At 35.9% G+C, this 27,877-nt stretch overlaps 2 protein-coding genes across 2 annotated transcripts; one reads left to right on the forward strand and one right to left on the reverse strand.

Annotated features, from left to right (window-relative positions):
• Positions 1-92: 92 nt before the first annotated feature.
• On the forward strand, positions 93-6,683 carry LOC121388644 (UPF0489 protein C5orf22 homolog). Its single transcript, XM_041520077.1, has 7 exons — positions 93-210; positions 1,304-1,449; positions 2,362-2,511; positions 2,976-3,552; positions 4,496-4,608; positions 5,432-5,638; positions 6,252-6,683. Exons 1-7 carry the CDS (start codon positions 136-138, stop codon positions 6,412-6,414), a joined length of 1,431 nt encoding a protein of 476 aa, XP_041376011.1. The 5' UTR covers positions 93-135; the 3' UTR covers positions 6,415-6,683.
• A 759-nt stretch (positions 6,684-7,442) lies between these two features.
• Positions 7,443-27,350, reverse strand: LOC121389451 (nucleolar protein 9-like). The gene is made up of 12 exons (XM_041521080.1): positions 27,190-27,350; positions 25,288-25,459; positions 22,168-22,406; positions 21,469-21,576; positions 20,681-20,834; positions 19,792-19,981; positions 18,506-18,634; positions 16,265-16,393; positions 10,476-10,706; positions 8,936-9,200; positions 8,036-8,121; positions 7,443-7,721 (listed from the first exon to the last, which is right to left on the reverse strand). Exons 1-12 carry the CDS (start codon positions 27,305-27,307, stop codon positions 7,500-7,502), a joined length of 2,043 nt encoding a protein of 680 aa, XP_041377014.1. The 5' UTR covers positions 27,308-27,350; the 3' UTR covers positions 7,443-7,499.
• Between the last annotated feature and the right edge of the window lie 527 nt (positions 27,351-27,877).

Here is a 27,877-nt window from a genome sequence, read left to right on the forward strand (position 1 = left end):
ATATAATATATGTTTAGTTAAATGAATAGAATTTAGTCTTTTATTATTTATATTTTAATAAACTGCATTTAAAATCATTTAACTGCATGACTATAACATGTCAGCCCCCATACTTAACACACGAGAAAAGATAAAATGATAAAAATGACCAAACAAACGTACAAAAATACAAAATATATTCAGGCATTTATTGTGGAAGATCATAATGAGGTTAAATAATATGTTTTCTTGATTAGTCATATTTTAATAATGTAAAATATCCAATGTTTAGAAAATATTATACATATTTTGTGTGTTTTCGTCAGTAATGGTAGTCGTTATTGATTTTAAATTTCAGCAGGTGGCAAGTCTGATAATGATTTTTACTTTTATACAAGTAATTCCAGTTAATTATAATGCAGTGCTGATGCATATATCTTCTAGGCTACATACATTTTTGAAAATATAATTATACATGATAGCATTTACTATGAAATTTGATTTTAAACTTCTTTGATATATGCAATAGCTGATTATTAATAAATCAATGTGCTCAAGTGGTGTTGTTAAACAAAACAAACTTTAACTTTTATTTTGGATCACCAACTGAAATACGAGTATAAAAAAAGATCTGGTCTAATTAAACAACTGTTTATATGTAACAGATAAATGGGAGAATAATATTTCAAAATCTAAGTTTTAAACTGGAACTTTGTTCCTGTGAATCTCACCATTAGGTAACTAAGTTTCTTATTGGGAGCTGGTCAAAATGTGCCCACTTTTTGCTCAAAATGTACCCTATTTACATATGCTAAAACTCATAAACATTACTTTACAATTGATTTTCAACAGGTTTTGGAAGAAACGTACCGAAACCAAAATGTTCCTTACCAAAACATACTAATTTTTTGTCAAAGCCTACCCAGTACAATTTGCAGTTTGTGCAGAGTAAATACATTATTGCACTTGCTTAGTATCATACAAAAGTTTTTGAATTGTTTGCGAATTTTAGTTTTGTACTCCAAAAATAAAACAATTCTCATCTCAAACACGTTTCATAAATTTCATATGTCAACCTCTTCATGCAATGGTTTGTATTACAGGCAATGTGTAAAACCAGTATGTACCTGTATTTGCAATCAAAATACTCTTTACATTTGCATATAGTATTATTTCTATTAATATATTTAACAAATGGATAATTTGGCTATGGACAGGATAATCCTATGTGGATAGATTATTTGTGTGTGGATACAGTATTGTCAGTGTAACAGGATAATAATATGTAATTTCCCAACAATTATCTCTGGCTTGCTTCTTTCAGGTTGTCCCATATATTCACACGTATATAGGATCAAAACAGCTGCCATTTGAGGGACTCACCCTGATTCATTTTGATTCCCATCCAGATCTACTTATCCCGCTAAACATGCCGGCGGACACGGTCTTCAACAAACATACTCTGTATGAGTAAGTGGATGTGTTGTTTCATTGTAAACTAACATTTCTGATGGTTTAAATTCTTATAATATATGTTTACGTTTAAAGGGACATTCCTGAGTTTGCTGCATTGTAAGATGTTTCCGACTAATAAAATATTTCTACAATTAAACTTACATATAAAATATATCTTTAAGTTTACGCCTGCGACTAATAGTTATATATAGTCGATAACATCTTAAAAAGTGCAGCAAACTCAGGGCTGCCCCTTTAAATTATTTTCTTTCATGGCATTAAAATTATTTTATTTATGACACTTTTCACCTGTTAATTTTTATTAACTTGTACACTGTTAATGTTAAGAAGAAGTGCACTCCGCTAGAGCTCAGGTGGTAGAGTGTTCGCCTCAGGTGCTTTGGTCGTAGGATCGAACCACCATTTTTTATTGTTTTTTTTCCACCCTTCTCATCCAGTACCCTACTACTGCTAAATACTACAGCCATTTTAAATTTCATCAATTTCATTAATTCCATTTTGTTATTTTCATGCTTTTATCCAATTAAGGTTCATACTTCAGCTTTCTCGACTGTCTGTCCAGGGCCCCGTGCTTATAAAACTTATAGTGTCCAGACTCCATCTCTAATGATGTCACGCTCATACAATTTGTATGGCGTTGTCATGACATTAGTGTTTCAGATTCTATTAGAGTCTCAAGTCTAGACTTTAAAAGTTTTATAAGCACCAGGCCAGGACAGCGGGTTAGTGATTAGCATGTTAGCGAGAAAGCAGCAGTCAGTGTAGTGGTCACAGAGTCATTAAATTAGCTCTGGGTTTGGGTGAACCCAGTAGCTATCAGCTTTAATATAAGTCAAATGGCTTAACCACTACACCGCAGAGGCTGGTTACTTCACTGACTTATGTAGCTAGCTTTTTTAATTTCAGAACGTTGAGTATTGAGAACTGGATCATGCCACTGGTATATGCAGGACACATTAGCACCATCTACTGGCTGAAGCCTCCTTGGTGTGAGCAGATAGGTGAACACACACTGGAGTTCTATGTCGGCAAGTGTGTCGAGACAGGAAGAATCCGGTAATGACACAGTACTATGGACAGTGCCATGTGTAACTTCAGATCAGAGTAACGGTGGTGCCACATGATATGAGGTACTCGTACAAGGATAGCCAATTGCATTACATTCATTGAAATCATTATTTCTTGTAACAATCGGCTATTCTTGTGGCTATTCTCGAACGAGGCATTCATATCGCTAAGTGGTTAATATGTCATATTCTTGTGCAAGACAGAGTTAAAGAGATTATTCAGCACATACTTTCAAATACATATTATTATTAATTAAAAGCTCACGCCTTTTGCCTGTCTAAATCTCTCTCTCTCTCTCTCTCTCTCTCTCTCTCTCGCTCTCTCTCTCTGTCTCTCTCTCTCACTTAGTCTCTATTTTTCACACACATACTTGGGATAATGAGGGTGGAATATTTTATAACATGCTGCTTAGCACTTTACTAATTATGTTATCTTTTTTTACTCTTCTTCAGAACAACTTGCAAAGAGAATTATTTTGTAAGTGAAGCCCTGTATTCCCCGGAGGAGCAGCTGGAAAATAAGAAGAAAGTGGCACTGACTGTGATTTGCGTTAGACCAGAACCATGGCTGGCCACAGACAGACATTCTGCGAGTGTTTCTCATCAGTCAGTCGACCAACACGTACACATATCTAAATGTTCTGAACACTCTGACATAAACTGTGGACAGAACAATGTAGACTGTGAAAAAGACAATATCTCAAGGGAGTCCGAGTTGAAAGATGACCAAAGAAACCCAAACAGTCTCTCAGAAGATGATATTTACTCTCTGTCTCCCCCAGAGAAGAAGGTGAAACAGGACAGTATAAGTGATCTAAATTCCCTGAGAAAGAAAACCATACTTCCTCCTTCTGTCTGTGAGAGGTTTGTGAGTATATCGGAGATGTTGCAAGGAAAGCGGTACATTCTGGATATTGATTTGGACTTCTTTTCAACGAAGAATCCTTTCCAAGAACTCTATACCACAGAACAGCTGCGATTGCTGAGTGAACTGTATAGGTATAGCAAGCCCGAGGACAGTTCCAGCGAGGTAAAAATGGGTAGACTAATGATAATATTTGATTTAAATTATTAACCGTCATCTTTGCTGTATGCTAAACATCTGTGTTGGTAAAATGTCGGGAGAGGCCTGTTGACAGAATCGCAAACCCATGTAGGTGACAGTAAATCAACTGAGAGGGATCAATTCTATGATCCCCCCCCCCCCCCCCCCTCCATATCCCAGGTGACTGTCCTACGAGTGAATTACATCCTACCAGCCATCACTTGAAAATCAGAATGTATACATTTTGCATTTATATACAGCTGTTCATTGGTGAAAATAAAACATACATGTGGTAAGCAGTATGAATATTTTTAGTCCCCTGCTGGTCCAACCATAGGGAACTATAGGCTTTGTCTCCATCTGTCCTGGATTTAATTGTTCATTGCTTCAAGATATTCAACTGAATTTTTGTGCACTTTATCAAGTGGAGTTACAGATCAAGTTAGACTTTATTGAGTATTTGACCATTTTTGACAGAGTTATGGTCCTTGACCTCAGAAGATATGAAAATTTGTCGAATCAGAATGCTTGTTTGTTTCTTTAATGCATTTGCAATGAACAGGCCAACATATATATTACTTCTAAAAAAAAAGAAGAAGAAAAAAGTTCTGAAGCCCTATATATTAATTAAACTGAAAAAAACAATGGGTGTATTGAAAGGTATAAACCCGATACAACCAGATTTAAAAGACATAATAATAAATGTGTTTTCCAGTGTTACCAACATTTACTTAAGACTCTTGCAGGGTTAACTTAAACCTCATAAGTAGCAGTTGGTATCAGTAGTGTTCATTTCAGTAGATGGTTTGGTCTTCAATCTACATGTAGGTCATCAGCATAGAGCAACCTGTCTTTAAATTGAGCTCTACAGTTGTTAGGAATCAACTTGTGAAATGAAGAAATAATTTATAAATTTATTTTTTCTCAGGCTATACAACGGTTTGTGGAAAGAAGAGAAAAACAACTGGAAACTCTGAAAAATGCTTTTGCCACTTTGTCAAAAGATATCAATGCAGAAGTATCTAATTTAGATGGTAAAAGGTATGTGACGAATGGCTTCTTGGTGCTAGCAACTGTAAAATCTCTCCTGTCTTTAATCACTTTCACATGTACATGAAAAGGAAAGGAATGTTTGTTTAATGATAACTCAGCACTGAACTACAGGTATTTTGCATATTACATAGTTATTTTGAATGTTGGTCTAAAAATAGAAAGAAACCCCAGGAACATGTAGCAATCTTTAGAGCAAGTTAGTCTATCTATTCAATATGGGCTGGACATAGCCCTACAATCAAAGCACCTCAGGTGAGTGCTGTCTTACAGAGAACACTTCACTTTCTGTTTTCAGTGTGTCCCTCGTGAAGGAACTGGTAAATAACTTTGTGTCGAGCAATAGCGCCGTCTTACAGAGAACACTTCACTTTCTGTTTTCAGTGTGTCCCTCGTGAAGGAACTGGTAAATAACTTTGTGTCGAGCAATAGCGCCGTCTTACAGAGAACACTTCACTTTCTGTTTTCAGTGTGTCCCTCGTGAAGGAACTGGTAAATAACTTTGTGTCGAGCAATAGTGCCATCTTACAAAGAACACATCACTTTCTGTTTTCAGTGTGTCCCTCGTGAAGGAACTGGTAAATAACTTTGTGTCGAGCAATAGTGCCATCTTACAAAGAACACATCAATTTCTGTTTTCAGTGTGTCCCTCGTGAAGGAACTGGTAAATAACTTTGTGTCGAGCAATAGTGCCATCTTACAAAGAACACATCAATTTCTGTTTTCAGTGTGTCCCTCGTGAAGGAACTGGTAAATAACTTTGTGTCGAGCAATAGCGCCATCTTACAAAGAACACATCAATTTCTGTTTTCAGTGTGTCCCTCGTGAAGGAACTAATCAGTAACCTCGTGTCCAGCAGCAGCGATGTTGACTTTGACCTGGTTCACGATGCCGGCTGCACAATGGATGACACAGAGTTGCCGCATCACGTGAGCTCCAAGAAACAGATTCTACAGCTGATGGAGGCAACGAGAGAAATACTCAAACTTCTTCCTCACCCAACACTGGTCACAGCAGCTAGGTAGAATGGGCTTGAAGCATTTTCATGTACAAGTCACAGGGCTCACCCTGTGCATGGTCAAATTAGCCAGTTACTAATTTTTACACAAAGTGGCTACAACATTTAGTGTTTGGCTAGTATAATATTCCTTAGATAAACCACATTTTAATAAGTTTCAAGGAAATAATCTATATATCTGAAATAGACACCAAAACTAATGGGAATCAGATTGGATAATTTTTAATTGAAGAAAACTAAAAGTAATATTCACTTCTTTTTGTTTTTGATTTCATATATATTTGCCAAATTTAATTTTTTTCTTCTAATTTTGCAATTTGGCAAACAACAGGTATACTCCTTTATGTTTACCACTGGAATGTATGTGTCAATTCTTTCAGATTTGATTACTATCTAACATACCAGAGAGAGATGGATTTTTTAACTTGCTTTTAAGATTTATAACCACCTACATTTTTTGTATGGATTTTTGGACAACTTTTAAAGTATTTGTTGTTTATATAATTACTGCTGTCCTGTGGCATGCTATGTGTATGTTTTAAATAGGTTCTAGGTGCTTCCTAATGTTTCCAATTGAAATAATATAAAATGAAGTTTATTTTTTTACATATTTCAGATCAAGCAGTGATGATTATTGCCCACCTGACCAAGTTGAGTTTATCCAGCAAAACGTCATACAAATCCTGGAACAGACGTATCCCACAATTGTCATCATGCCTTCTTATGTACAAAATATTGACATTAACGAACCCACACCAGCTAGCAACAAGACATCATAATTTGTGTATGGATGTTTTTTGTAAAAGAATATATTTTGAAATAAAATATAATAAATCCAGTTTATTATTATTAGTCTGTATATACAAAGTGTTTCTGGTCATCTGAACATTTTAGCAGCTCAAACTGGCACCAACCTCTGGATGATCTCTTTATACAATGGGTAAAAGTTAAATGAATATTCCTTCCCATAACAGTAGAGACTTAAAAAGTTTCAGTTAGTCGGTTTAGTTTAACAACATCACTAAAGAGCATTTATTTGTTAATCATCAACTACTGAATGTCAAAGTCGGTTTAGTTTAACAATATCACTAGAGCATTTATTTGTTAATCATCAACTATTGAATGTCAAAGTCGGTTTAGTTTAACAACATCACTAGAGAGCATTTATTTGTTAATTATCAACTACTGAATGTCAAATAATCGGTCATTGTTGCATGTAAACTTCAGAAGAAGGAAGGAAATGGTTTATTTAACAATGCACTCAACACATTTTATTTATGGTTATATTAATGCTTCGGACATATAGTTAAGGACCACACAGATATTGAGGGAGGAAATCTGCTGTCACCACTTCATGGGCTACTCTTTTTCGATTAGCAGTAAGGGATCTTTTATATGCACCATCCCATAGACAGGATAGCACATACCACAGCATTTGATGTACCAGTCGTGGTGCACTGGCTGGAGCATGAAATAGCCCAATGGGCCCACCGACAGGGATTGATTACAAACCGGCCATGCATCAAGTGAGTGTTTTATAACTGGGCTACGTCTCGACCCACTTCAGAAGAAAACTGCTAATTTTTTTCATTAGAAGCAACGTACGTTTTCCCACAGACAAGACCCCACAAACCACAGCCTTTGATATACCAGCTGTGGGGTACTGGTCTAGAATATGTCCACTCAGTGGATTTGATCCTTCAACACATGCACCTCGAGCGATTGCTCTACCAACTGAGCTAGGACCTGTCCACTAAACCTTCAGTCAGTGCTTATTCAGCGAGTGGAAAATGGAACCACAAAGGAATTGAGAAGAAATATTTTATTTTAAATTCAAAAATCACTTGAGTTATTTTCTTCCATTCTATTCTGCTTTTTCCTTAATTTTCTTCTTTTTCATGTCTTTGTGTTTGTGTTTACCACACGAAGATTTGAACGTCCTTGTTTCTGGGTTTGGAACCTCTTTCTGTCTCTTAGATTGTTTTTTATCAAAAGATTTTTTATGCTTTGTCGAGGATTCTTCCAATTTCTTTGACATGGAGTTCAGCAGAAAATCTACAGCTGTGTTTGTTACTTCCTCGTGATCCTAAAATAAAGATGGTGCAAATATTAATAACCCAACATACAAAATATGACTACTGTAGTCATTAATAACTTAAAAATCATATAATAAAAATAAAACATGTTACCAAGCATACATAGAATACAGTACTTTCAGTTGTCAGATTAGTAGGAAAAATATATAGTCTAGCTAACCACAACTCTTGATCTCTGACAACTGTCATTTTCTCAGATCTATTCCAAGAGAATGTACAGACACAATAATATGGCCACATGATTTAGTAATACCCTTAAAACACACCAGACACATTAGAATTAGACTGAATTAACCCCACTCACTTGTAACTGGAGAGAAGTGGTTTCTGTCTCTGTGACATTCCCTTTAGAATCAGTATTCTTCTTTCCTTGCTTGGATGCTTGACCATCTAAAAGAGGAAATTACATCACATATAGTATTCTGTTTGTGCCATGCTTGTACAAATACTACATGTTTTGCATCCAGTTCCAAATGTGGAATGTTTATATATTAGAGAATCTGACACCATTTAATCATAAATAAAATGTGTTGAGTGTGTCGTTAAATAAAACATTTCCTTCCTTCCTTCCTTCCATTAGAGAACATTGATTAATAATAATACATATTTGGTCATTCTGAAACATTACATTTTTCCCATTACGGACAAGTGATCTTTTATATATACTTTCCCACAGACAGGAAAGCATATACCATGGCTTTTGATATACCAGTTGTGGGCTACTGAAAAAACAAAATCAATGATTCTGCCAAGGGGATTTAATCCTATGACTCAATCATCTCAGGTGAGTACTCTACAAACTGCAAAAGTTATAAGGGGCCATCCATTAAGTATGTACGCTCAGTGGGGCGGTTTGGGCATTACATACAAAGAGCATACATGGGGGAAGGGGTTCGATGACGGAGTACATCAGCTACAATTAATTTTCTTTATTGGTGTAAAATGTATGCTATCAAAGCTCCTAACTGCATCTGATGTACCTTTCAGGAAGATCGATGTAAATGGGGGTGGGGGTGGGTAATGTTCAAACATACTAAAGGTGCATATGAGGGGAGGGAGGGTTAAAAATCCCAAACTTTGTGTATACATACATTCCTACTTCAATGTATATTAGTTCCCTTCAACAACCCTTCTATTCCTCTCAGCATAACCTTGCAATTCTTGCCAAAAGTGAGAAATAATCATTAACAAATATTTTTCATACCACTATCATCGAATAAATCTTTGAAAATTTTTCTCTTCTTTGTTGATGCCCCCTGCAGTCCTTGCCAGTCCGACCGTCGGTGTTTGAAGTGCGAGATGGCAAAATTCCGATGAATAAAACATCCGTACTGATCACTGCGCAGTCGGTCTTCTTGTAGTGACAGTTCCTCCGCAATCACACACTTCTGTTTTGTCGGAATACACTTCCAGATAGCCTCCAGAGTCCGACTGCCATTTCTACTACATGCCACCTCAAAGAAGCTTCCCTGAAGAGATAACAAAAGAATAATACTGTTTCAAGTTTCTAAAACATCAAAGAGTTTCTCGTTTTGTCTTACACCATCATTTCTACTACACGCCGCCTCAAAGAAACTGCCCCGATGAGATAAAGAGAGGATCATAAAGTTTTAAATTCGAAGTTTCTAAAACATTGAAGAGTTTCTCTTATTGTCTTACACCATTATGCTTTTATTGGAAATATGGGGTGGGACGTAGCCCAGTGGTACAGCACTCGCTCGATGTGCGGTCTGTGTGGGATTGATCCCCATCAGTGAGTCCACTGTGCTATTTCTCGTTCCAGCCAGTGCTCTACGACTGGTATATCAAAGGCTGTGGTATGTTCTACCCTGTCTGTGGGATGGTGCATATAAAAGATCCCTTGCTGCTAATCGAAAAGAGTAGCCCATGAAGTGGCGACAGTGGGTTTCCTCTCATTATCTGTGTGGTCCTTAACCATATGTCTGACACCATATAACCGTAAATAAAATGTGTTGAGTGCATTGTTAAATAAAATATTTCATTTTTTTATTGGAAATATACCTAAATTGAGCTTGAAATTCCAAGTTCTAAAACATCAAAAGCTTCTCATTATGTCGGGGTATGATGTCATTCTGTAGAAAGATAAAGTTTATTTTGTTTAACGACATCACTAAAACATATACCGATTTATTAATCACCTACTATTGGATGTCAAACATTTGGTCATTCTGACATGCAGACTTCTGAGGCAAATCAATATATGTTTTTAATTAGCAGCAAGGGATCTTTTATGTGGCCAATTCTGTGGTATTTATGCAGTGAAGAGTGATATTTTTTATTTCGTGATTTAGTTGGTTTTTTTACTCAGGGCAGCATAGTGTCGCTAATATAATTTTTTTTACTACCAATAAAAATGTCAACAGTTCAAGTTTTTTAAGTATTCCATCCACAATAAAAGAAATACCATAGAATTGCCCACAGACAGGACAGCATATACCATCACCTTTAATATACTCTTTATTTCAATGGTTGTCAACCAGAACTGATTCTGTCCAAATTCTAGGTTTACAAATTAACAAGTTTCAATGTTTAAAAAATGCTGACAAATCCAAAATTTGACTAATAGGCAAAGATATATGGTAAGAGTAAAAGAAAATTTCCACACCTATTAAATTACATGCATGTTCCTCAAAATATTATTCTTTTTTTATATAAAAATAAAAAAATGGACTACTGATATTTTTTTTATCAAGTGGATATAATCTGTCATAAATATTTTGTACCTTTAGTTTGTCAACCATTAATTCCCGATGCCTCTCCCCAACTGACTGACTCTGGAAGTAAGCATCAACAATGTGGCTGCCCATCTGGTCACAGGACAGTGTCTTCAGTTCAACTGGCTTCAACTGGAGCAGACTGGTTACGACCAGTTTAGGCTTGCCAAAGTGAAGCAGATGCTGAATGAGGAGGGATCCATGCAGGTTTATTCTCGTCAAAAGGGGTTTGGTTTTCTCCTGGAAAATAAATATTGAACTAGCAGTTGTAATATATGTAGCCAGGGAATAGCCTGGTGGTTGGCAGTAACAGTGGTGGTTAGAACTTCAAAGAACCAACAGTGGTGGTCAGAACATCAAAGAACCAACAGTGGTGGTCAGAACATCAAAGAACCAACAGTGGTGGTCAGAACATCAAAGAACCAACTGTGGTGGTCAGAACATCAAAGAACCAACTGTGGTGGTCAGATCTTCAAAGAACCAACAGTGGTGGTCAGAACATCAAAGAACCAACAGTGGTGGTCAGATCTTCAAAGAACCAACAGTGGTGGTCAGAACATCAAAGAACTAACAGTGGTGGTCAGAACATCAAAGAACTAACAGTGGTGGTCAGATCTTCAAAGAACCAACAGTGGTGGTCAGAACATCAAAGAACCAACAGTGGTGGTCAGATCTTCAAAGAACCAACAGTGGTGGTCAGAACATCAAAGAACCAACAGTGGTGGTCAGATCTTCAAAGAACTAACAGTGGTGGTCAGATCTTCAAAGAACCAACTGTGGTGGTCAGATCTTCAAAGAACCAACAGTGGTGGTCAGATCTTCAAAGAACCAACAGTGGTGGTCAGATCTTCAAAGAACCAACTGTGGTGGTCAGAACTTCAAAGAACTAACAGTGGTGGTCAGATCTTCAAAGAACCAACTGTGGTGGTCAGAACATCAAAGAACTAACAGTGGTGGTCAGATCTTCAAAGAACCAACAGTGGTGGTCAGAACATCAAAGAACTAACAGTGGTGGTCAGAACATCAAAGAACTAACAGTGGTGGTCAGAACTTCAAAGAACTAACAGTGGTGGTCAGAACATCAAAGAACTAACAGTGGTGGTCAGATCTTCAAAGAACCAACAGTGGTGGTCAGAACATCAAAGAACTAACAGTGGTGGTCAGAACATCAAAGAACTAACAGTGGTGGTCAGATCTTCAAAGAACCAACTGTGGTGGTCAGATCTTCAAAGAACCAACAGTGGTGGTCAGATCTTCAAAGAACCAACAGTGGTGGTCAGAACATTAAAGAACCAACTGTGGTGGTCAGAACTTCAAAGAACCAACAGTGGTGGTCAGAACATCAAAGAACTAACAGTGATGGTCAGAACATCAAAGAACCAATCAGACTAGACTAGTGCCAACCACCATTGTCAGAAACGGCAATCATTTAGTTGCAGACCTCACCAATTGACCCCTCCGTACGGCGTGACTGACAACCGCGCTGGACCAATCATGTTTCGCAGTTCAAAAACCGCGGGCCCAAATTTGCTTGGACGCCATTAGGTTAGACAACCTAATGTTTTTTCGATGTGTAACGTTTTTGTATAGTTAGCATTAAAATTAGTTAAAATAATTGTCTCCTCCAACTGAATTATAATCATAGTAAACATATACTTCTGCTGACATGTGTTAACAGCGATGACAACTATGCGGAGCCTACGATTGACGTAAAATCAGTGTTTTCCTACGAAACTCACATGGTATTGAAAGTGAAGTTTTGCCGAAATCCATCAAAATTCAACTGATATATAAATTCTATGAAGGTAAGAGTTTAAGAATCCCTTTCCCTCTAATGTAAAGGAATTTACTGATTCATTTAATATGTCTTCGATATATATATTGTCGTTAAGAATCCGTCATTAAACTGCACACAGTCAGATGAATGGCCAACATAATATAAAATAATAAAAAATAATAATTGTGATTTTTTGCAATCAGAACAGATCTGCCAGTTACGGTTTCTCGGTTTGATTCGATTTAAGCCAGTACATCACGACTAGTATATCAAAGGCTGTGGTATGTGCTATTCTGTCTGTTGGGTGGTGTATATATATATATAAAAGATACCTGGCTACTAATGTAGCAGGTTTGCACTCTAGACTATACATGTCAAAAGTACAAAATGTTTGACATCCAATAGCTGATGATTAATAATTCAATGTGCTCTAGTGGTGGCTTTAAACAAAAAAAATTTAACTTATCCATTGGTCCCCCTCCACCCCACCCCTCAATTAAAACAACCCAATTTTACCATAATATATATTAAAACAATTCCTCACCTAACAGCAGATCAATTACCAATCTTGGGTAATTTATAATAAATACTGGTAAGACATTTTATTATTCCTTTATTGTTGTTCTTAGAATTTTCAACTTAATGGTTTCTGCCAGATGGTACTGAGGTTAAACTTATGTACCCTAAAATCTTGAAATTAATAGATATATTTTTTAATGTTTAGATAAATGATAGTAAAAGAACTGCTGTTTATAAATGGTCATGTGCTTGAAATGTAATGTCCTAACCCTAATTTCAAAACATTTCAAACCCATAACCACCTAGATGAGGCACTTAAATCTGTTTTGTTTTTATTACCTACCCTAAATATGATTTTCTTTTGGAGACAGTAGTTTTGTTTTTCATCATTATTTTATACCCCAAATTTTAGCAAAGCATGGGCATTTTCCCTTCTTCCACAAGTCATCTTATATGTAGCTTTGTGCAACTTTCTAATAGAATTCAAATAACATCATCAAAGTTAAATACATTGTTTGTTACTTTTCTTAATTTACTGCTATACTTTTTAATTTTATACTTTGTTTAGTCACACTGATTTTGTTTGCTGTTAAAAAAATATTTTCCTAAAATTAAATTAAACTTTAAATTAATATAACGATATGTAATTAAGTTACAGACTAATGTACTTCTTCAAATGGATGTGAAATACTTAACATGTTTGTTTTTATATATTTCAGCAACTGGACCAAGGTATGTGGAGTCATTGATTAGATGTCGAAAATGAGATTCTGAAGACAAACTATTAAACAAATTACATTGCATCTTGATGTTGAGAACAGAATGATAGAAATAATAGAACAGTTTCAACTGATATGTGAAAGAAAAACTGGAGCAGGGGTTGAAATTGCTGCTGAAAATGAAACACTTTCAACAATTTCATTTAATACAATATTTTATTGTTTTTTGTGTTTGACATATTGCTGCTAAGGAGTAATTCAGACTTCCAAGACTTGGGATTCAGTTTGACACCACCCATCAACTGGTAATCCTTAATTTCTCAGTTGACTGTACAAGTTTCGAGGATTTGGAGATGGATGTCACAGAAAGATACATTTTAAAATAATTCTATTTACCTGTACCAGACTGCATGGGGATTAATATGTAAAGACCCTCTCTTTGAGAAAAAATAAAATGTTCGGAAGTATTCTCATAATAAATATTAAACAAATTATGCGAATTATGCGAACTGCAATCTGGTTTAGTTTCATGTTATATATTATATTCCTTGTGTTATTATAAGTCATCAGTTATGGGAATTATTTAAATTTTTCATGGCAGCAAGATATATCTCCCAATTTGTGGCACCATATAATCTCAACATATTAAAATTAGACCCTCAAAGCCAACATATTTTCCAATGATTAACATGATTATAATGTACAATGTGTATGTATGACTTCAGAATCTATAATACATTGCGGAAAACTTAAATTAATCATGTTAACTCCATTTTACTGTGCATCAGCATTCCTACAGTATGCATGTAAATATGTATATTGATTAATATAGTGTTCAGTAATTTTAAATAACTGTATAACGTGACCGTTACATAAGATCACATTATTTTTGATAGAACACAAAATACATGTACAAACTAAGCACCACATAAAAAGGTGTTTTGAGCATGAATAATGTCGCTATGTACTGTTTCAGTCCTACTTTTGTGCTACGTTTTCCTACTTTTGTCCTACATTTTCATTCCTAATTGTGTCCAACTTTTTCAAAAGGGTGTGCTAGACAGCCTGATTTTATAAAGAGGGGATGGGGCACCCAAACGTAAACAGCCCTAATATGTTGTTACTTCCGTGTTCTTATGCTTCGATTTACTAAAGTAAAAATGGTTTCGTCGATTTAAATCACGTCGTCATCGTAAATGTACCCTGTAATGAAACACTTGAATGTCTCCTCTTGTCGGCTTTTTAATTAAACAACAATATTTCTAAATACATTAAGACGAAAACTTAATCGGCAGATCGGTTGATTTTGCTATCGACCTATGCGAATCGGCAGCCATTATTGAAAGTTTGTCTAACCTTGCATCACGTGTGACAGGGGGGGGCGTGGTTAACTCGTCATACGGAGGGGTCAATTAAGGTGAGCTATCACTCCCACTCCCCATCACTCCTCTGAGACTAGTTCAAGGAGAGTAATTCTTAGCTCCCCTTAGCGTGTAAATTTATATGGTATCAATATTGAAATATCTTAAATGATTCCCCGTAATCTAAGTTAGGGGAGCAATTAATAATTCACATCATTGATTTTTTTTTTATGGTGAAGTCTGTAGATGAAATTGTGTTAAAAAATATAGATACATATTTACAACAGGTCAATGAATGTTTGTTTCTAGCTTGCCAGATTCAATGGACTAATGTCCATGTCAAAAATAAAACAAAAAAATGTTTTGCTTAACAATACTACTTGTTTTGATTAATTAGTCATCAGTTATTGGATGTCAAATATTTGATAATTCTGACATATACTCTCAAAAAACCCCACTACATTTCCCCCCTCCCTTTTTTTTTGAAGGGGGGGGGGGGGGAAAGACTAACCTATTTATCAGTTATGCAGTTATGCAAATGTTCAATTCTCCGATACCTGGAAACTGTTCTCATCTAAGTTTGCTAAAATTGTTTGTTTGTTCATACTTATTTCCGTGCTTTTACAGTTCAAGCACGCTGTCCTGGGCACACGCCTCAGCTATCTGGACTGTCTATCCAGGACAGTGAGTTATTGATTAGTTTGTTTGGGTGAGAGCCGGTATCGAGACGCAAACCTAGTACCTATTAGTCTTAAGTCTGGTGGCTTAACCACTACACCAGTGAGGCCGGTGACTACAAATACATATTAAATAGATATAAAACCACCCTGCCTAATGACAGAAAGCTTTCCATTAGGTAATCAGTGACACAAAATGCTGTTTGACACAGAGTTGTGTCTAGTTCTGTAGACTGGCTTGAGATGACCTAACTGACCACACATACCGTCTAGTTTTGTAGACTGGCTTAAGATGACCTAACTGACCACACATACTGTCTAGTTTTGTAGACTGGCTTGAGATGACCTAACTGACCACACATACCGTCTAGTTCTGTAGACTAGCTTGAGATGACCTAACTGACCACACATACTGTCTAGTTCTGTAGACTGGCTTGAGATGACCTAACTGACCACACATACTAGACTGGCTTGAGATGACCTAACTGACCACACATACTAGACTGGCTTGAGATGACCTAACTGACCACACATACTAGACTGGCTTGAGATGACCTAACTGACCACACATACTAAACTAGCTTGAGATGACCTAACTGACCACACATACTAGACTGGCTTGAGATGACCTAACTGACCACACATACCGTCTATTTTTGTAGACTGGCTTGAGATGACCTAACTGACCACACATACCGTCTAGTTTTTTAGACTGGCTTGAGATGACCTAACTGACCACACATACCTCTGACTCTTTCTCTTTCTCTTTGTCCTGGCAGAAGAAGACATCGTATGTTGTGAGTGAGGCGAGCAGTTTAACAAACTCCACCTGTCGGTCTGCGGGCTCAGCACAATGGAACGATTCCATCAGCACCTGGAATGGAATACACAAAATTAAAAATAACATCTTCTTATCCTGCAACCGCCGTTTCTATTGACAGAATATGATGACGGATAAAGCAAAGTCATATCCTGCTACTAACAGGATATGACTTTTGATGTCACTCATGTGACACCATACACATAGCTACATTACAAAATCGCTCATTTGACCTCTAGGTCAACATATAATGTGGGTGAAAGAACAGAAATAATAGCTTTTCCCCTTAATTTTTATAGTCTGCACAGGCCTGTACGCAGGGCGGTGCATACACCCCCCCCCCCCCATAGTCTGCCGAGGTCCATCCGTGTATGTGTAAAAAATATTTTGAGGCAAAAAAACATTTCAAATTTACTACCTAGAATGCAGGAAAATGCATCTCCTGCATTGTAGATTAAAAAAAAAATTGGGGGGCATGCCTCCAGATCCCCCTAGCAACTCCAGCACTTTGGGCCGTCGATTACACACACCCCATATAAATTTCTGCGTACGGGCCTGCTGCAGGATAAAGATTATAACTAGTTAATGATGTCGGTTATAAGTTTTATCCTGTTCAGGTCGAATGAGAAAATCTGCTTGGAAGAGCCTCGCGGAATTTCCCATTCTTACCTTCACAGAATAAAGCCGAAATCTGACATCATTAACTTGTTATTCTCTATTTGTCTATCATCACAGGTAATTGCATCTGAAGACATCTGAAAAAAAAAAAACCCCACATATATTAATGTTACTAACATAACAAGCTTAATAAAACAGCCATATTTCTTTATTTCCATCCTACCGGCCACGGTGGCGTCGTGGCAGGCCATCGGTCTACAGGCTGGTAGGTACTGGGTTCGGATCCCAGTCGAGGCATGGGATTTTTAATCCAGATACCGACTCCAAACCCTGAGTGAGTGCTCCGCAAGGCTCAATGGGTAGGTGTAAACCACTTGCACCGACCAGTGATCCATAACTGGTTCAACAAAGGCCATGGTTTGTGCTATCCTGCCTGTGGGAAGCACAAATAAAAGATCCCTTGCTGCTAATTGGAAGAGTAGCCCATGTAGTGGCAACAGCGGGTTTCCTCTCAAAATATGTGTGGTCCTTAACCATATGTCTGACGCCATATAACCGTAAATAAAATGTGTTGAGTGCGTCGTTAAATAAAACACTTCTTTCTTTCTTTTTATTTCCATCCTTATATCTAATTAGGGGGAAGGATCTAGCTCAGTTGGTAGAGCACGTGCCTGTAGTGCTTTCACTGTAGAATTGTATCCCCTCTGAAGAAAACAAAATGGAGAAAACGTGTGGTGTTTTCTCTTTTAAGAATATTTAACCTGGTCTCAACATAAATGCATATTCCCCTAAGGATAGTAGTCTGAATCGAACATCCTAACAGCCAATGGGATGGCCTCAAATTCTTCTACTGCGTCCTCCTTCCTGTTACGGTCATCTACATTCTTAAAAAACACTCTATTATTTAGAAATACCAAATTTCAGTTTTAAGGTGTGTACTTAACAATACTCTAAAGATGATGGAGTTGACACTACATAATTTATAATCTACAATACAGATGACCTTCCGTCTATTGTGAAAACATCAACCATAAGTAATGGTGTAGTGGGCAGGTACTTTTCTCAACTGAAGTAGGTAGTGTTCAGTATTGTTTTGTTTATTGTTGTCAATATAGGCCACACTGTACCTTGTACTCAACTGAAGTAGGTAGTGTTCAGTATTGTTTTGTTTATGTGTTGTCAATATAGGCCACACTGTACCTTGTACTCAACTGAAGTAGGTAGTGTTCAGTATTGTTTTGTTTATGTGTTGTCAATATAGGCCACACCGTACCTTGTACTCAACTGAAGTAGGTAGTGTTCAGTATTGTTTTGTTTATGTGATAGGCCACACCGTACCTTGTACTCAACTGAAGTAGGTAGTGTTCAGTATTGTTTTGTTTATGTGTTGTCAATATAGGCCACACCGTACCTTGTACTCAACTGAAGTAGGTAGTGTTCAGTATTGTTTTGTTTATGTGTTGTCAATATAGGCCACACCTTACCTTTAACTCAACTGAAGTAGGTAGTGTTCAGTATTGTTTTGTATATATGTTGTCAATACTGTACCTTGATCAACCTCTCCTGTCTGGTGCCAACTCGGAGACACGCCTCGGCTAGCTTTGTAATCACGCCCAAGTGGTTGAAGGCTAGCATGTCTTCCATAAAGGGAGACAATTCATCAAAGATGTCAGTGAACTAAAAATGGAGAAAAACGTTTTTAATTTTTTTTACCGGTATATTAATATCAGGGCTAGTTCTGAGTGAGCAAGACTATTCGCCGAATTGTTCATTATACTTAAAAAATTGCAGAAATTGTCAGGTTTTTTTTTTTTAATTATCAATTATTACATGAAATTATTTTGTCAAACTAAAATAAAACTCGCCAACTGTTTTCAACATTCACAATTGGCGAATTTGGCGAGTGCCAGAGGTAGCCCTGTAATATGATTAAAAACGAAAGTGTTTTGGAATTAATACAACCAATGTGGATAAATGTTTTATTTTGCCAAATAAATGGTACCTATGACTAAAAATGCCAAAAGAAAATGAAAATATTTTGAAACTTGACCAAATGTAGTTTATGTAGTACTTAAGACATCAGAGTATAAACAATAGTGGTACGGCTCAAGGTTACCAGATTCTCCTTTTAAATTCACCTGTGAAGGACATTTTTACAGATACAACAAATATAACACACACACAAAGTGGTACGGCCATGGCAGTACCATCTGTGCTGTCCCTGCATCAACTTTCGATAAAATAAAGTAATAAATGTATAATTTTACACATTCAAATTGCTCCAGCTGCAACTTTCTCGTGTACCTGATAATACAAGTGTCGATTACCAGAGTACCTGTTTATTGCAATTAAAACTCCAACTGTTATATATTGTGGTACACCTTTTGATGACAAGATTACACAATACACTTGTAAGTTTCCATTATGTTCGGCTATTTCAAATATCTGAATCTCTCAGACTGGTATGTAATAGGGTTTTTTTTTATAATCTCACATAGTCATTAGAATAAAACTCTAGTTCACGATTTCTCCTTAATGGATCAACCATGATTCTGATTTTTTTTTAAACTCAATTTTTTTTTTTTGGTTCATGAAAATTTGACCAAAAATAATCTTGTACACTCTTTGTTATGACTCAGCTATGTGTTAGCTCAATGTTTTTTCAGTTCATAATCGCTTCAGCTGTACAAATCTAGGGGGTCAGTTTTCATTTGAATCTTGCATCATGGTTAAACCCTCAATGATAAAATGGGTCTGAAAATAGCAAGAACCAAATGTCATTAAACATTTTCCGATATCATTATTTACAGTAATGTTTTTTGTTTATTTCTTACCAATGTTTTGTCTGATATACATGAAATAAGCTTCTGTAGAACATAGTTGGCAATTTTGTCCACAGCAAAATAGAGTAGTCTGCCCTTGAAAACGGAACTGTAAATGTGCTCCAGTTCACCCGGTGATGTCACTGCTATTATCTGTTCAACCAAGTACGAGCCAGTTTTATCTTGAACCAACTCGGGCAGTCTGAAATGTAGAGCACAAAACTAAATATATTATAACTACTGCACATATAATTTTCTGATTTTATAATATGTACAGGTAAACAAAAAATAGTTGACAATATCTAAGTTAATCCAATATATACAGATTTCTTAGAACTGAAAATGAGCATAAATCAAATTTACAGGTTACACATAAAAAATCCAAATGACCCATTTGTTTGCTGTGTAACATGTTATGACCATGTAAATGTAATTAATATACATGTAATGTTAGTCATTAAAAACATTCTGTTAGTCAGAAACATCCTACAAACTCAGAACAGATTCTATAACGTAAAAAAAACTATAAAATCTAAAATTTATGTTTTGTTAGTAAAAATAGGATAATAAAATAAACATTTCTGTATGTGCAGTCTTTTCCTTCTTTTCGTTCGCTTGACGTCTACATGTTGAGGCCAGATGTGACTATGAATGATACTGTCCTCTGTAGATCACTTTTCGTACCGTACAGCTTATTTCTGTAAGTAATTTTCAAGGTACTGAAAGACCATGTGAACACTTGATTAAAAGACTGCCCTGCTTAAGTCAGCAGAAAAATTGAGAAAATATTATCGTTTTAAGTTTTAATGAATACTTAATCAGTTATGTAAACATTTAGGTAAGCACCCTAAAGGTATTGAAAGACCATGTGAACATTGATTAAAAAATAAAATTTTCCTACTTGATTTTGTTTTCAGTTTCGAGATCTCCGAGCAGCAGGTCTCCTTTCTTGATGATCTTGTTACACAACTTGGCACACAGCGGTGGCTCCACCTGGTGTAGAACCAGCAACCCTGTCTGCAGTACAGTGTTGTAGTTCACATCTCGCAGGTCATCTGCAAATTACAATTTTAAACAACAAACTTCATTACCAATTTTTCCCCAAAATATTTACATCTGAATCTATTAAAAAATTCATGCCATATTTTCAACCCCTGCAATGAAAAAAAAAAAATTGGCAATGGCAAAAGAAAAAAATCAAATATAGTCCACAGAAAAATCAAAAGTATTGTGGAGAATTAAAAACTCTGCAGAAATATTCCATAGGTAATTGCAGAGGTTGCATTATATTTGTAATAGATCACCTGTCATTGAGAAATGCCAAGAAAAAATAACTTCAAGTGACATCGTTGACCATATACATGTAGCAACTGTAAATGCAAGACCTTGAACTGACACCAAACAGCCGTAGATTAAAAAGAGCTAAGTGTCGTCAACAGATACTCTGTTCCTTTCAACATGCCTAAATGCCAGTGTAATAATTTAATTGTATTGAGCCAGGGATTTTATTATCTTATAAATTTTAACAATACACTATTTTAAACAGATCATCCAATTTTAACTCTTTAATAACATGGTGTTATTAGAAGATGAGACAAAATTTAAATATTCAAAAAATTAACCATAATATAAAAGCTTGAAAGTTAGAACATATGAATAATTTTATTCTGACACAAAATCTGCACTTACCATCATAGTTACAAATTTTGAAAATCTGTTTCACGAGTTTTCTAAACTTCTTTTTAAATTTATTGGGCACCTCTAGTTTTTTCTCTTCTTGATGTTTTAATTCTATTCCTTCAAAGAAAACATGTAAGAGATTAATTTAAATTAAGTTGTCATGTTTATATTAATCACATTAATTCTACTCCTTCAAAGAAAACATGTAAGAGATTAAATTAAGCTGTCATGTGTATATTAACCACATTACAAAATTGTTAGATGTACATACAAGTATGGACCACAGAATCGCTTTACATACACGTGTATGAATAGCCTCAGCATCGCTCATACTGTGTGTAAAGCAGTTCTGTGGCTCATACTTGCATGTAAATCAAATATTATCACATTCAGTTTATAAATATTTATTTACTTACACTGTTTTACTATTACTTTGTAAGACAATGAACCACAATGCATCAATCATGGCATTGCCAAATGATCTGGGAATAATATACTTATTAATACAATTTAACAAAAAAAGCTGTCATTTTACAATATGTGCAACTTGAAGAATCTGGCAACAAAATTATCATCTTTATATTAAAGATCTACTTTATTGTACGTTTTAGTAGGTCTGCACATGATCCAGTCATATTTAGAAAAAACACTTAAATACTCATATTACAAATCTAATTCCATCATGCATAGTACCAATCAAAATGTTACCTTTGACATTATGTTTGGAAACCTGTCTGTGTATAATGAGTTCAGAAACTGATACACCACCAAGAGACTCCAACAGCTCGCGAAGGATGTGACTGCTGTATGTATCCCGCACAAGAGAGTCGAGGTTTTCAGTAACATAGTCGTACAAACTTATAAACACCTCATCAGCTGAGTTTTCTGATGTAGACCACTGTCTTGGTATCATATGAATCAATGCTTGTAGAACATGACTTGCAAATCTGTAAAAAAATAAATGCAGGCATCTCTAAACATGTCAAAACCAGTTGTGAAAGGTGTACAAAGTTGAGAAAAGTAAGTACTTTGTCCTTCACAAAAATGTTTAAACAAAGATGCCACTACCTAGATTTTGATCATCTGGGAGGTTTTCTTAATATAAATTACATGCAGAAGTATCACCGAGAACAGTAATATGAAGGAATAACGGTAACTAAATATCCGAGGTTTTGTGAAGGAATGATAATGGGAATTGTAAACATTTTTATTTTTTTATCCCACTGACCCCTTTCCTTTTACTCCTTTGAATTCCATCTCGTTTTCCCCCGATCTGGCGACTCCTCCTATGTTACAACTTCTTTCACTGTCCACCTCCACATCCCAGTCTCTTCAACTGTGACAGGTGCTTGTCTCTTGTGGCTATCCATGCCACACACCTGTCATTCTCCATCAGCTTTTAGCTATGGGCAACTACCGTATTTGACCGGAAATTAGCCCATGTCTTTGAATAAGCCCCCCTCCATTTTGATAGCATTTAAGAAATTAGGCCCTCATTCGTAAATAAGCCCACCCCCAACTTCGTCACCTTATAAATAACACAAAACTGCAAGTTTGCTCAAAGTTCATTTAAAAGGTCATACCTCCTGCAAATAATTAAACACACAAATGTAACACAATATTTTACCACCAGTGAGATTTAGTAGTCTAACAGTAACAGTGTGTAACATTGTTTTCAATTTCATGCCTGCAGTATTTCTTTTGAAGTACCCAAACCCAAGTCTGAACTAAAACCAATGTCTATTTTTACCACCACACTGTGTCCGCAGTTAATGCTAATTAGGCAAATACCGTATTCTGATTGGCTAAGAACAATGGCCTAGATTGACAATTCTTTGTAGTGTAAGCTGGCTGCCTGTCAGAAACGTGTGTATACACTATTGAGTTTGTTGTTTTAAGTCTTCTCAGAATTAAATTTTGAATGTAAATAAACAGCACTGGTAACATAGAAGGTGCGTTTCTGATAATTAGATACTAGTAAAAAAAAAAAAAATTAATTAATAAACTATTATTTATTAATAACAAATGGAACACTAATTAATAGATGTGCTACTGGACGTTTTTCATTTTCTTCCTAGTTCATTTAATTATTAGTTTTTTTGTGTTTTTTTCAACAAAACTGGCCCCTTGTCTGGGAATAAGCCCATCCCATGCTAAGCTTACAATGAGTTGTCTTGGCCCCCTGGGCTAATTTCCGGTCAAATACGGTACCTACTATGCTCCCTTACTACCAGTGGTCGTTAGTTAGTGATGTGTGTCAGACCAGCTTTATTAGCGGCAGAGGATGAGAATGCCAGGTGGATGCAGGGAAGTACACAGAGACTGAACCCGTGGAGGAGGTTGAGACAGGTGGGCGATGGCGTGGACAGCTCAGAAGACAGAGTCGGAGGAACTTGTCAGAAAGGGTCGAAACATTGAAATTGTGGAAGAAATTGGAAAGTTTTTCATATTAAGAATGATAGGCAGAGGGTGATAGATGAGAAAGATCAATGAATGTGTGAGCCAGCTTTGATGGGATTTGAGCCACTGTCGTCAGCTTGATTGTCCAGCAGCTTATCCACTAGACTACGGAGCTCACTGGGATTGTAAGCTTGATAACTCATTGGTGATAAAAATTTAGGAAACAAAGTGTTTGTTTAATGACACCACTGAAGCATATTAATTAATCTGTCTTCAGATGAAACCTGCTACTTTGTTCTGTTAGCTATGAGGGATCTTCAGTATACACTTCTGCAGACAGAACAGCACATACAGCAGTCTTTGGGTTGTGATGAGAAAAAAACTGCTGAGGAGGTTCGATCCTACAATCTAAGCAGGGTTAACTCTGGGTGAGCAGAACATTTTGCCAAACTATTTCTTAAACATTAAAAATTGCAGAAACTAAGTTACATATGTACAGTGGACTCTGTCTAAACCCGATTCACTTTTGTTCAAAGTTACAGTTTTTGCAATATAGTGATCAGTAAAATCCAATGTAAATAAAACCTCATATTCACCAAACGTTTCGACTATGTGTAAGACATCTGTGGACGCAAGGCTAAGCAATGCTCGATTTAATGATTGGTATAAACCTGAAAGACATTTGTTTTTCTAAAAAAAAAAAAATTTAAATGAAAATTAAGATAAACAAAATACAAATGATCGTCAGTGAAAAGCAGGACCAGACTTGAATTTTGAAAGTGGAATATTAACATCCACTATGGATATAAACATTTGACCATAATAAAAATATGTTTTCAAACTTGAACACACTTAAAAACAACAAGCAGAATAAAGAACATTATTTAACTGATTAAACTCACAGTGCTTCAATAAAGTCTACCGAGTGTCAGCAGAAAAACAGTCTGTCACTGATCTCTGTGATTTACTGGTGTTTCAATCCGTTACAACATGTATGGTCCACTGCTTATTAAACCTTCAAAGAGGCACAGATATTTCATAACACTTTGTTGTCCTAGTTACTGAGGAACTGCTGTCATTGTTTAAACAATAACCTCAGGCAGACAGTAGAGGTAGGATCACGTGCTGGTGTAGACAGAGCTAATAACTACATAAACTGTTGTTTTGGTCTTAAATTTGCATCCAAAATCCGGAATAGACAGAGTTGTGTTCATGATAAATTATCAGTAGCTGGACAGGACTTAATAACTGTGTGCCAGTTTAGATAGAAATCCGGTTAAATAGACAGATGTTGGTTTGGACAGTCCACTGTACTTTCTAACAAAATATCAATTATTATTGAAATTATTTCGCCAGCGCTCTCCCTGCTAAGAGTAAGAACCTCAGGCAAGAGCTACTTCTATAATAAGTAAATCCTGCTTCTTTTACCTGTCCGTTGTGGCTGTGTTCCAGTCTTGGCCTAACGCAGTGAACACCTGACAAACGTGGCGTGGCTGTGCTTCCTTGATAAGACTTTCAGCAATCCGGCTTCCTGTCTGATTCTGAGACACCTTCAGAGCTTCTTGAGACAACTGCTCCAAAGCATTGTTCATAAATAAATCTAAAATTTAAAAAAATAAACATACTACATGCACAAATGTATTATCTAGAGCAGAGCATTTTTAAGTTTGAGGGGATGATTTTCTGTAATTTCAGAAAAACAGGCGGAATCACGAAATTCAGTAACTGAAATGGAATTGCCAATTTTTACAGATTTATATTGTGGGGTATTATTTCTTTTTACATTGTATCATATATTTTTTTATTTCATGCTCAAATACAGTTGTAAAAATGTATTGGATTTTGACATGTATTTACTATTATGTACATGTAACAATAGACTTGCAACATTTGCTGACAGTCACTGGTGCCACATACTATAGAACATGAAAAGAACTGAGGTCATTCTCGTCCATAATGCTTGCTTCTATAAATAGGGATAATATACAAGTGTATGTCAGTTAGTAGAGTTACAAATATATAGTGTGGCAATCCTAGGGCCATTTTGACAACATACCATTACGAAACAGTTGACTTCTGATACTGTCCATTTGATGGAATTGTTTACCGGAAGTAGGGCGATCTCGCCACGTGCGAGATCACCGTAAATTCCATATACTGCTGGGCAAAATCGCTGTACTATATATATATCTAACTAAAGAGGAATCTTATTATTTAAAATGTTTATATTACTAATATTAATTACCTTATAAACTCATTGTGTGGATGTTTATATATTATGCATACCGTTTTAAAGATGATTAACACTAATAATATTGGAACTCTAATCAACATATAGACATAAACTGTTATAATAATTTAATGTGATCAGTTCTATAAAACAGTAGATGTAAAGAACATATCGAAAAAAGAAAACATACACAAGCTTTTAGTTTGACATTTTATTAATTTGTAACATTAACATGTTCTCAAATATATAAGTGTACTATAAAATGGAACACACAAACATGTCGGCGACCACGCCCAACTTTTTGAGAAACCAATATCAAACCCAAAACATGCACTGAATAATAATAAGCTTAAAGTACTGTCAGTCGGGCCAACTTTGTTGTAAACAGTATGGAAGACAGAAAACAGACAGATGGAGTTTCAGTTTGAATTTTATTAATTTGTTACATTAATATGTTCTCAAACAATAAGTGTACAATGAAATGGTACACAAAATGTCGGCGATCTCGCCCAACCTTGCTGATATGGAGTAAACTGAACAAAAACAATGACAGAAAAAACAAAAGCTTACAACATTAATTAAATATTATTATAATAACCAATTTATTGTAATAAACAGTGACATTCCCGTCTGCTTATATGTATATAGAGTACAGCGATTTCGCCCAGCAGTATATGGAATTTACGGCTATCTCACCCGAGGCGAGATCAACCGGTGGCGAAATAGCTGGACTCCGTTTACCGGCTTCTAATTTTGCTTCAGGGTTTGTTTTTTAACAAAGAGTGGAAAAATGTGTCAGAATCTAACAATGTCATCTAAGGTATAATCATAATGCAATGTCATGACCAGTTAATTAACCCAGACCTCAGACGTTTCCATTCCTCTTGATGAATATTCCATAAAAATTAAAATTAAAAAGGTGACCGTATTGAGCTTGGTGATCTTTGCAAAGTTGATATAAGTGACTACTACAATCTATAATGTAGAATGTGTCATTGTAATAAACAGTTTAGTCAAATATTGAAATAAAAATGTTGGCCATCCAGCAAATGAGCAAACCCACCCCTTCGGCTTCAGTCATGAATCTTTCAATTGGTTACCTTTCTCATCATCGTCTTGAAATCCATTTTGTAGTGTTTCAGAAACTCGTCTGTAATAATTGAGTGTATCGTCATCTAAGTAACCAAGTTTCTTTTTTGGCTGATTATGGAGACTCATTTTACAGACAGCAAAACAAAACCAGCATGTACATTCCGGAAGTATTGACCGGAAGCAGCAATTTTCATGTTATCCGCAGATACGAATACAATTTATAATATTAATAGGTATATTTTAGTGAACATTTAATCTGTTATAACTAAATTGAATACTGATATATTAGTGATAAAAAATTGCACTTATAATAGTTATATATTTTCCTTTAAGATATGTAAAAAAAAAAGTGCAGGGTGGGGGGGGGGGGGATGAAGAAAAATCACTAATGTTACGGGTGCCGTAAAAGGATCGTAGTCATAACGGCCCCAGTACTCAATGGTCTTAACAATAATTGGTCAAAACGGCCTTAAAAAAGTCAAAACGGCCAAAGTGAAAAAGTCATAACGGCCCTTGAAAAAAGTCAAGACGGCCTTAGATATAATACTTTAAAAATGTATTTCATCTACACAATGTCATCTACACAACGCCACTAGGAACTTGTTTAGACGATACGCACTCACCCGGAAAAACTAGATGGTCCACTAACCCCCCCCCCCCCCCCCCACCACTTTCTGTGATTGAATTCAGTGTTGT

The sequence above is a fragment of the Gigantopelta aegis genome, chromosome 14 (genome assembly GCF_016097555.1).
Source record: "Gigantopelta aegis isolate Gae_Host chromosome 14, Gae_host_genome, whole genome shotgun sequence".
Taxonomy (NCBI): Eukaryota; Metazoa; Mollusca; class Gastropoda; order Neomphalida; family Peltospiridae; genus Gigantopelta; species Gigantopelta aegis.

Coding starts and splice junctions, on each gene's coding strand:
- LOC121388644 (XM_041520077.1), top strand. CDS start 136: ATGATAAAAATGACCAAACAAACGTACAAAAATACAAAATATATTCAG. Junction 211..1,303: donor TTGTGGAAGATCATAATGAG/GTTAAATAATAT, acceptor TGCTTCTTTCAG/GTTGTCCCATATATTCACAC. Junction 4,609..5,431: donor TCTAATTTAGATGGTAAAAG/GTATGTGACGAA, acceptor TTCTGTTTTCAG/TGTGTCCCTCGTGAAGGAAC.
- LOC121389451 (XM_041521080.1), bottom strand. CDS start 27,307: ATGAGTCTCCATAATCAGCCAAAAAAGAAACTTGGTTACTTAGATGAC. Junction 21,577..22,167: donor TTCCAAACATAATGTCAAAG/GTAACATTTTGA, acceptor TTTTCTTTGAAG/GAATAGAATTAAAACATCAA. Junction 16,394..18,505: donor GACAGGAGAGGTTGATCAAG/GTACAGTATTGA, acceptor ATTCCATTCCAG/GTGCTGATGGAATCGTTCCA.